General features: G+C 36.6%; 1 protein-coding gene across 5 annotated transcripts in view; it reads right to left on the bottom strand.

Moving 5' to 3' along the window:
* Positions 1 to 354: 354 nt before the first annotated feature.
* The window catches only part of CD163 (CD163 molecule), a 36,291-nt gene continuing 26,120 nt past the window's right edge, over positions 355 to 10,525 (bottom strand). For 2 of the 5 annotated variants that reach the window (XM_087442803.1, XM_087442805.1), the window contains 9 exons: positions 10,168 to 10,482; positions 9,692 to 9,784; positions 9,296 to 9,610; positions 7,846 to 8,166; positions 6,816 to 7,124; positions 6,427 to 6,456; positions 6,112 to 6,219; positions 4,773 to 4,868; positions 355 to 1,104 (listed from right to left, as the gene is read on the bottom strand). In XM_087442803.1, the coding sequence (XP_087298929.1) occupies positions 1,091 to 1,104; positions 4,773 to 4,868; positions 6,112 to 6,219; positions 6,427 to 6,456; positions 6,816 to 7,124; positions 7,846 to 8,166; positions 9,296 to 9,610; positions 9,692 to 9,784; positions 10,168 to 10,482 (1,601 nt within the window). In that variant the 3' untranslated portion in view covers positions 355 to 1,090. Of the gene's footprint in view, positions 1,105 to 3,887; positions 3,950 to 4,772; positions 4,869 to 6,111; positions 6,220 to 6,426; positions 6,457 to 6,815; positions 7,125 to 7,845; positions 8,167 to 9,295; positions 9,611 to 9,691; positions 9,785 to 10,167; positions 10,483 to 10,525 lie in introns of all 5 variants that reach the window. The other 3 variants (XM_087442802.1, XM_087442804.1, XR_015555009.1) reach the window with 2 other exon arrangements.

Here is a 10,525-nt window from a genome sequence, read left to right as displayed (position 1 = left end):
CTTGTCAGGTTATTGTGAGGATTAAGCTGTTAACCCATGTAAAACATTTAAAGCATTGTCTGGTGCATAGTAAATACAACGTATTAACTATTATTACGTGGAGTAGAGTTTTACCATCTAACAGACATGTTGAGCAATAAAAGGAGAGGGGAGCACTACTACTAATACTCTCTCAAACAATGGTGGAAATTCTGAGTACCATCACAATTTTCATTTACCTTCTACTAATGTATTAATAAGGAGGTATTTTAACAATTGATGTCTGATACACAATTTTGGTAAAATAAATCTAAATGTAGGCAAAGACTCTATTTCATATTACAGAATATGATACTTTTACTTCAAAATATTAACAAAATATAAAATATAGAATATGTCACTTTAAAATATGAACAAAAAGATTCATGTTAATTATCATATAGGTGGGGTTCCTAGGTGTGTATATTGTAATTGGAGATTTATATATATTTACACACATATATAATACCTGATATAATTGGGTGCACAGTACATGGCATATAGTTGGGTATTTAATGCACAGTAACTGACAAACAGTAGGTGGTCAGTAAGTTTTGTTGAATGAAAGAATAAATGATTAGATAATTTTTGGTTAAAGAACCAATGAGAGTCACACCTTTCAGAGATAACCATATATTATTAACAAACCATTCAATAATCATTAACTTTCCCTTTCTTAAGAAAACTAAAGGAAAAATAAATTTGTTTTTATTTGGTAATAAGAAGAAAATTATTATTTAAACCAAACTAGAAAAATATATATTATATGCAAATGAAAATATTATCAAATGAAAAGTCATCATATTATATTTTGGAAACCCTAAAAAAGTCAGAAAGCCCATTCACGAATTCATAAAATCAAGAACAAGTTTAAGACAAATTCAAATTAACAATATTCCTTTTTGTTTAACCCCCTTGAAAGTCTTATACACAGCTCTTAGTAGTCACATTCACTGTTTAATTTTTATAAATTCAGCAGTGGTCTTTGGAATACTAGGAGACAAAGGACTGTAGTCTTCAGTGAACGAGGTGGATTCTTGGTCCATTCAATAGTCCATTCTTCATCACAGTATCATAAAGGCTGAACTAAATCCATAAATAGAAAAAAATGTTATTTTCCTCTTCACATACACACACATAGAAGAACTACATTATAGAAGAATATAATGTATTACATTACATTATCACACACACACACACAGACGCACTCATATATATTAAAAAGCATATTCCTTTCCTGAAAAGAAAACTTAAAGGCAATGATTTTTTTTTTTTTTGATGAGGAAGACTGGCCCTGACCTAACATATGTTGCCAATCTTCCTCTTTTTTTGCTGAGGAAGATTGGCCCTGAGCTAACATCCATGCCCATCTTCCTCTATTTTGTATGTGGGATGCTGCCACAGCATGGCTTTATGAGTGGTGCATCAGTCTACGTCCAGGATTCGAACCTGTGAACCCTGGGCCGCTGAAGCAGTGTGCAAACTTAACCACTATGCCACCGGGCTGGCCCCATAAATGCAATGATGTTCAAACTTCAGTGTGCGTAAGATTTATTTCTATTCCATAGAACTACTGTGGTACCCAGAAATGTCACTTTTAAAAGCACCCTCATCTGATTCTGAAGCAGTGATTCAGCAGTGATTACTTTTCAAGGAAAAAGTAGTTTAAGCATAATTTATTACATCAGAATAATATTCATATATTTGAGATTATAAATCAAAAGTCATTCATAGTCCTCCTCAGTTTACAATGCTGTTAGAATTTTTAAATGTTTCTTTATACATATACACATGTATAATTTTATAGGTGTAAACACTATATTTAGTTATATTCAATAACAGAGCACACAAATGGCATGATATCATTGCATTTTTGTGGACGATTTTTCTTTTTTGCTTGGCTGCACCATAATTTTTCCAGCCACTACTCCACTGATTGGCATTCACTTTGTTTCCAGCTTTTTTTGCCATTACTAACAATGCTGCAAAAAGGAATCCTCATATGTATACGTATGTTCTTACATAGTAGTGGCTTTATCTGTATGGAAGAAATTCTCAGGGGTAGAATTGTCAGGTCAAAGAATCCGTGAAGACTTTAAAAAAAATTTTAATAGAAGTTTTCAGATTGCTTTCTCCAAAGGCTCCCATACCTCTCATTTCCGATAGCAATGTTTGAAATTACATTTTTCTCTGTATTCTCACCAGCAATAAATATTGGTGCTGTTTTTAATTTTTGTCAGTCTGATTTATATAAAGCAATATATTACTGTTAATCATAATTTGAACTGCTAGACATACTGGTGAATTTGAGCATTTTTTGAATGTCTATAGTCGTGTGTTGCTTAACGACGTGGACACTTTCTGAGAAATGCGTCATTAGGCGATTTCGTCGTTGTGCAAACATCACATAGACTTTACTTACACAAACCTAGATGGTATAGCCTACTACACACCTAGGCTATTTGGTACTAATCTTATGGGACCACCGTCATATATGTGGTCCATCATTGACTAAAATGTCTTTATGCAGCACATGACCGTATTTGTCATTTGAAATTCATTTTGTGTGAATTGTCTTTTCATAGCTTTGCCCAATTATCCGTTAGATGCTGTCTTTGTTTTAACAATTGATAATATATATAGATATATATATCATATACATATATCAGTCCTTTTCATGCTATATACAATTTATAAGAGCTCTATTTGTATATGTGTATATATACAATGTTAACACTTTATATTTATATACTTTCAAGAGTTCCAACTTTTATCCTTTGTCTCAATCTGTATTTCTCATATGTTATATATAAGATTTCTATTAAAAAACATGCTTTTTCCACATATCATTTCTAAATGTATAGTCCTCCCAAAATTGTATTTTTTAAAAATTGGAAAACGTGTCCACTAACTCATTTAACCATTTTTTCTTTTTGATGTGTGACTTAAATTTCTTGCTTTGTTTACTTTCTCTTCTTTTGTTATACACTTTCCTCGTGAAAGCAAATTATAAAAGTCAAATCTGATCATGTCTTGCCCCAGCTTAATCTTCCAAAGCCCACCACCTCCCCAACAGTCCGTAAAATAAAATGTGAGCGTGAAGTATAGCAGATAAGAACATTCACTATAGGGCTGTCTGTATCCTTTTCAGCTTAGATTCTCGTCACTTACCCTGTCTCCACAAACCTCTGCATTATTGCCACATATAGACTGAGATCTTTCATTAAACAATCACGTCTTTGTCAATAGAATCTTTTATCTCTGTATCTTCAATGCTCAGTACATCACCTGTCACCATAAATATGCTCTGTATATGCATTTGAGTGAAAAACTGCTTACTGTTCCCCAAAGGTGTGGTTATCTTCTATGCCCCCGTATTTTGAACATGCTGTGTCCTTTCTCTAGAATGGTCTTTCAGTCATCTGATGTTTAACTTGAACATCACATCTTCTTCACAATCTCCCCGAACTTTCTTCGGCAAATTTTCTGTATTCCCATAGTATTTTATACTATCTTTACCATAGCATGCATTATACAATTGTAGATACGCCTTATCTGTTTCCTAAAATGATCCCTATAATGTCTTTAAACCATTTATTCATATTTATTTACCCAGTTTCTCCTTAGCTCCATGATGTACCTTTGTTATTGATTAGAATATATATGTAACTGGATAAGAGACATATTGATAAAAAGCTGTTATATATTCTGAATATGGATATACATAAATATACATAAACATATATACATATATAGGTAAATATATGTGTATATACATTCTTTCTTTCCTTCTAATACCAGAGGAATTCTCCATTTTCAAAAGGAATGTACCAGTTTTGAACAATAATGAATAAATTCTCCTTATTCACCTCACTGGGTAATAGATTCCCATTTTCCTTTTCAGTATACCTCAGTGTACCTCAATGGTCCTCTTTTTCATCCAGAAATAGGAAGAGATTAAGACACAGAAATTAGTCCAGTAGCATTAAAACCATCTGACTCATTGGGATTTTCTGAAAGGAAGAAAAATTTTCTGGGAAATAAATCAGAACTTCCCTCAAGTGCCTTAGAAGCTCTTTGAACATTTAAAGACACTGTCCACAATTAAGAAGGCAAATAAATGACATTGAGGAGGCATAGGAAGTCCTTCCCATGATTTAAATATGTTTTCCTGACATACTTGCAGCAAATACCAAATCCCTTGGATTGAAGAAGTGAGGCAGGCCCATCTCAGAAGGTAAGGAATATTGAGAAGGCATGGAACTTTCACGGAGTAAGCAGATATTGGGATATTTCTTCCAACCCAGCAGAGTTATGCTACTGAGAGGCAGAATTAGTGCACTGGTGCTAAACCGAAGCCAAAGGACAACGAAAGAAGCATTATGTAATGGGAAATAAGGTAGCTGTGAATAGCTATTCTTTCTGTTGGGATAAAGATATAGAAAGTTTAAGCTGTTAGACTTTTAGAAAAAAATATAATAAATACCAAGTTAGAGAAAGGAAAGTAGCAGGAAGTGTAAATGGAAAAAACTGTGAAAGAGATATGAAAAGCTAAATTACTTTTTAGAAGATTAATTTCTGTTTTAATAAAATGAAGTCCAAGTCATAATATTCTGCTGTATGGTTCTTTGTACCTCAGTGAAAAATAATCACAGGCCTCTTAGCCAGAGGTCTCCCCATGATTGCAATTTTTATGTTCTCTAAAAATAATTTTTAGTTTCATTTAGTACTATACCCTCAAAGAACTCACAGACCTGAGGAATTCAGCAGGTCCAGATCATCTGCCTTCAGGCAAGAATTCATCTCCCGATATTGAATTTGGTGGACAGAATTCTCTCCTCTTGAGGAAACTGAAAACAGAGGTCCTAGGTTAGGGATCAGCAGATCACAATAAAACTTCTCCTCCCTATGTGGGCTTTTTCCCAGTGGTGCAGAGATACCTAATCTTTATCCATGCTACTGTCTTGTTTCCATCCCATTCTGCTACCAAGCTTTTCCCCTATAATGCCACATACACAAATGCAATAGGATGAAGCTAAACCTCCCCATTGCCATCATATAATAACCCAGTTTCTTCCCCCTAGGCAAGCCAGCAGTCTTCTCTAATTCATTGGAGCTTTGTCTAAAATTTCCCTAAAATCTATCCTCTCCCCTTCATTCTCCCTATGAAGTCCTTTTCATCTTTCATCTCAACTATTTCAAAATGCTATCTGGTCAATGATGAGATCCTCCTTTAACCCCTCATACATCCTGTTGCCTAACAGAACTTTCAAAGTGACATCTTGACTATTTCTCTCCCCCACATAATACTCTTTAGTGACTATTAATCTTCTGACCAGAATACAGAACTATAAAATTTGTTCCTTCCCTCTTCTCCAGCCTTATCAGTAGATTCCCTCCTTGAACTCAACTTCTACTTTCTCTTAAGACAACAAATGTGCCATCCGTTAAGCTTCTCTACACTTATACTTATTTTTCTCTTTCCCTATAAGACACCTTACCCAGTTCTTTCAACCTTATCTTCAAAATTTGTCTTAAAACCCTCCGAGAAGCCTCCGATACTCCCCTAGTTCTTTTAATTACTCTCTTCTCTGTGATGCTTTTGTTCCTTATTGTTATTAATGTATAACACTATATTGCAGTTTATTTTTTTACATATATATCTCTTCTACTAGACTTGAAATTCCAGGAAGACAAAAACACTTGATTATTCGTGTCTGTAATTTCAGAGCTTAGCATATTGCTTGACAGAACAGTAAAATTAGTAGTTACTATATAGTAAGAGCAAATAAACGTTTGGGCAATAAAGGAGTCATCCTAAATCATATACGCATATTCATTCTAAATTATCAATTGTATAACGTCACTATTAAATATGTAGATATAGTACAGGAATCATCATCAATACAACAAAGGACCCTTTTTTCCTCTGAAATCTTGTTTCCTTTTTTCTGAGAAACTGCTTAAACCTCTTCTAGGCTCCATCTTTCTGGCCATTTGATACTTGAGTTTAATACTTTTTGTTTTTGTTTTTTGTCCCAAGAACCTTCTTTTCCCATGGAAATGTTAGGGAGACCATAATTTGGCTCAGACCTGTAAGCCGCTGTCTCCGTCTTCGCTTCTGAGTCCACAGGAGAAGTGCGATGAGAAAGGCCAACAGAATTACCCCGAGAATCCCAAGTATAACAAGGAATGAGTGACCTAAGCACAAGTAAATGTCACAAGATATGATAATGTCTTAGCCAAAAGACCCAGATCCCTAGTTATTATCCCTTTCTTAGGTCAGATACAAAATTACTGAAGTAAATTTCAAATCCTCAGAACTTCTTCTGACCCAAACTCTCTAAATGACAAGGATTCTAAATAATGCAGACAATTGGCCCCATGCTCATAAACCCCATGATATACCTGTGGCATTTGATGATTCTTTTTCAGGTACTGTAAGAGAAAAGAGAAGGAGACTCAATTTTGGGAGTAATATATAGAACAAATATTTCTATTTTCTGTCTGAGCCTTCCATGCCTCTCAACCAAGTTAACTATTCTTTCCCACCTAAAACTAGTCCCCTAGTCTTTCTTCCTTCTGCACAGGGATGCATATAAGTTATACTCTTTTCCTCGGTGAAGGCCAGTGTATAACAACAAATGTTTTCATCATTCCTTCAGAGTGAAACATCATGATTCTCTCCCCACCAGATCCCTGTGTTGATACGGCCAGTCTTTACACAAGGCACTTCACTGCCCACCTCCTCTTTACTGCTGGAGATTTCAAGCTTAATCCAAGTTACTGGCACTCACCTGAGCACCTCACAGCAGCATCTTCTTTGTGCCCACAGTCACTGTGCCCCCAGGATCGGGCAGGACAATCCCACAAAGAAGACTCATTCCCTGTGCACTTCACTTCATTGAGCCATATGGGCCCAGTCCCTTGACCAAACGCCGCCTCTTTTAGTGCCTCCAAAGCTGGGCCACATCCCAGCTGTCGACACACCACCTGAGCATCGTTCAAGTCCCAAGAGTCATCACACACTGTCCCCCAGGAACCTTCGTGCCAGATCTCCACACGTCCAGAACAAGTAGTGTTTCCTTCTTCAAGTCTTATCTTGTCTGAAAAATCAGAGATAACTAGGCAATTTCTGAGAAGATAAAAGTTTCTAAGAGGTCACAGGTCAAAAAAGAGATTTGAAACCCTTTTTTTAAATCTCTATTTTAAAATTTGCTTATTTAATTTGCATTTAAAATATATATGTTAACAAAATTCATCTTTTATGAAAGCGCATGTCTTTTCAGCGAACGGGGTATATTTCATCCTGGACATAAGAGCATTAGTGTTCATCAGGAAATACCAAATGAATAAAGTTAACATTTTATAATGTTAAGTTCTTTCAAATAGAAAAGAACTTGAGAGATTTCTAGGTATATAGAAATCTTTCAGTTTAAGAAGATGGAAAATCGGTAGTACTTAGGATTGATCTTTCTGACTGCTTCTCTCCTTATATTAGTGTAGCAAGATAATACTTGAAACAAAAACGGAAAAGGTAAGGTAGACCATTCAATAGTCAAACACTGAATCACATATTCTCTGCTCCTCATTTGTTCACAGAGAAAACACTTGAGTAAAACTTTCAAGAAGACCGCGGGAAGTACAACATTCTTTGGAAAAATGATCACTAATCCTGAATACATACTGGCTAAATTAAATAAAACCAATTACGCCATTCAGGTGAAATAGGTATTAACCAGAAGTTACGTATTCCAACTTAATGAGATCAGAAGATGATAGTGGAGTTACAGAATGGAATTTTCATATAGGCCAATGGATACTCACTGTCACATGTGATCCAGATCTCCTCTGAGGGGCTGGCCATTCTCTGCTTCCATGGAGACGATGGGCACTGCCATAATGTATCAGGTCCTTTCGGACACTGAACATTGTCCACCCACATCTGCCTGGACGTTGTCTTGTCTAAAGATGCAGCGCTAATGGTCCCCTTGTCTGCACAGCCCAGCTGCCTGCATACCACCCCCACAGTGGTGTCAGACGTGTTACTCTTGCCAACGCTGCCCCAGGCTCCACTGTAAAAAACTTCCAGACGCCCTGCACAGGTCTCTCTGCTGTTTTCATTGATCAGTCTCAGAGACATGAACTCTGGGGTGAAATACAGAATTAGTAGTTTCATAACTTCTCTGAAGATTCAGAGGACTCTTTCCCTTTACCCTGAGGTGAGAATGGTTTTAAAAATAGGTACAATATGTCAATTACTAGTAATTCTTCAGTATGTTCTGGATGATTTAGTAGATGTTAGTGAAATATAGCGTTTGTCCTATAAATATTTTATGGTCTTCTAGTCTTGAGTTTTGTACTTAGGGACCTCTTTAGGATGCCACCAATGATTCTAAATTGACTTTTAAATCTCAATCAAAGGCTCAGAGCCTTTTATCAATTACATACTTTGGATTTTTCTCCCTAAATTACTGTAATTGTAGCCTTAAGAAACTTATTCCATTCTTTTCTTTTTTGTGACTGTCCTTGATAGTTAAATTTTAGTGAGGTACTCAGACACTAAACCCATGTTTTGTTTATATTACTTTAAAACAAAATATTTCTGCTTTTGACATTTCACAGTTTTGCTGTGTATATTCTCTATCAGATTTATGTCATTAAATATGAATGATCTCAAAATCACTTTTATCATATAGAATTTTTCACTCCCTTAAGTTACTGAGTCATAATACTGTTTTCCTCAATATATTACAACTGAGTACATTTTTCTATTTTACAATAGTCTCTAAAGCTTGCCACGTATACAAAACAAGAGCTGTGGACTCTTATGGTAAGTTTTGCTCCTATGAGAAGTAAGGAGCCCAAGTAAAATTACATAGGCATGATAATTATCTTTTTTTCTGTATAATGTAGCACTGAATGTATTTATTCTTGTCCCTTTTAATCTATTTCTTTATTAATAAAGTGATTATGACGTGGTACACTGAACCCAATATCCAGTTCTATATATATTTATAAAAGAACTTCTCATTATTAGTTTTGTTGTCATTTTCATGATACACCAGCTCATTTCTGAATTTTTTTCTTTCTGATATTATACTACCTTGCACATGAGGTAGCACTAGTCCATCAAATCCACACTTCTGGGATCCTGACTTACAATACTTTCCTCTGTATCTGCTTTTCAGGGAATTCTCTGAGATTAACATCCCTCACTATCCTTTGCCCCGCCTTTCTTATGTAATAGTGACCAGAGGTTATATGCAGAACTTACCTGAGCAGATAACTCCTGCATCCTCCTTGTGCCTGCAATTGTGCCGTCCCCAGCCATGTGAAGGGCATTGCGAAATATGAGATTCTTTTCCATTACAGTCCACCTCGTCTAGCCAGATGGGCCCTGTTCCTTCCCCGAAATAAGCAGAACCAGTAGCATTAATGGCCACTCCACAGCCCAGCTGTCTGCACACCACATGGGCATCACTCAGGTCCCAGCTGTCATCACAGATGGTGCCCCAGGAGCCCTCATGATAGATCTCTATTCTCCCAGCACAGCGACCACCTCCATTTACCAGGCGAAGTTGACCGCTCCCTAGAAAAAGAAAATAAAATATTAATAAAATACATTCCTAAGGATTGAGATGATTTTCCTATATTGGTCACTGATTCTTACCTATGCAGGCAACAGCACTTTCTTCTGAAATGGTAGAGCTTGTTGGGTCTGGAGATGATGAATTGCATGGAGATAGCGTATGACTCTGGTTTCCTGCAAACACCAAACTACTAGTCATACAAGATACAAAAAGTTAGGGTGAGGAAGAGGGGTGAGATGGAACATTAGCTAGATGAGCTGAAGACAAACATAGCTTTAGAGAGAGAGGAAGGTGGATGGGTCAACCAGGCTGGGAACGAACCAGGTACTCTAAGAAGAGTTGGCACATGGTAAACACTAGGTAACCCAAGGTCCAAGAAAATTAAGCTGACTTTCTCTCTAAAAAGACAAATGAGGTTAATATTCTGGCACACTTCTCGTGATCCCATAAATAGATCATCCTTTTTACTTTCGTTCTACATCTCTATAGGTACAGCTGCTCTTAAGGCACAACACCATGGGAGAGGCTCATCATTGGCTGCCCTTTATCCTCTTACCTGAGCAGATTACAGAGGCCACTTGCCCTGCAGAACATAGCGATGCACCCAGAACAGTTACAGGACAATCTCCCATGTGCTTCTCAGTCCCAGTGCAGTGAAACATGTGCCTCCAGACCTGACCACTTCCTTTCCCAAAATGTGCTCCTCCTTGGGTAGAAAGGGCAACTCCACATTTAAGCTGCTGGCAAAAAACATGGGCATCTTCCATGTCCCAGTGAGAATTGCAGAGGGATCCCCAGGTCCCAAGAATCTTGAGCTCCACTCTTCCCTCACATGCAGACTTGCCATTCATCAAGCGGATTTCTGTGTATCCTGGAAGGAGATAGGGCTTTAAAAAAGATGTCTGTGACTACCT

The sequence above is a fragment of the Ceratotherium simum genome, chromosome 17, assembly GCF_057802395.1.
Source record: "Ceratotherium simum simum isolate JZ-2026a chromosome 17, ASM5780239v1, whole genome shotgun sequence".
In the NCBI taxonomy this organism is placed as follows: domain Eukaryota; kingdom Metazoa; phylum Chordata; class Mammalia; order Perissodactyla; family Rhinocerotidae; genus Ceratotherium; species Ceratotherium simum.
Note: the sequence above shows the minus strand (reverse complement) of the source record. Positions and strands in the feature narration are given on the sequence as shown.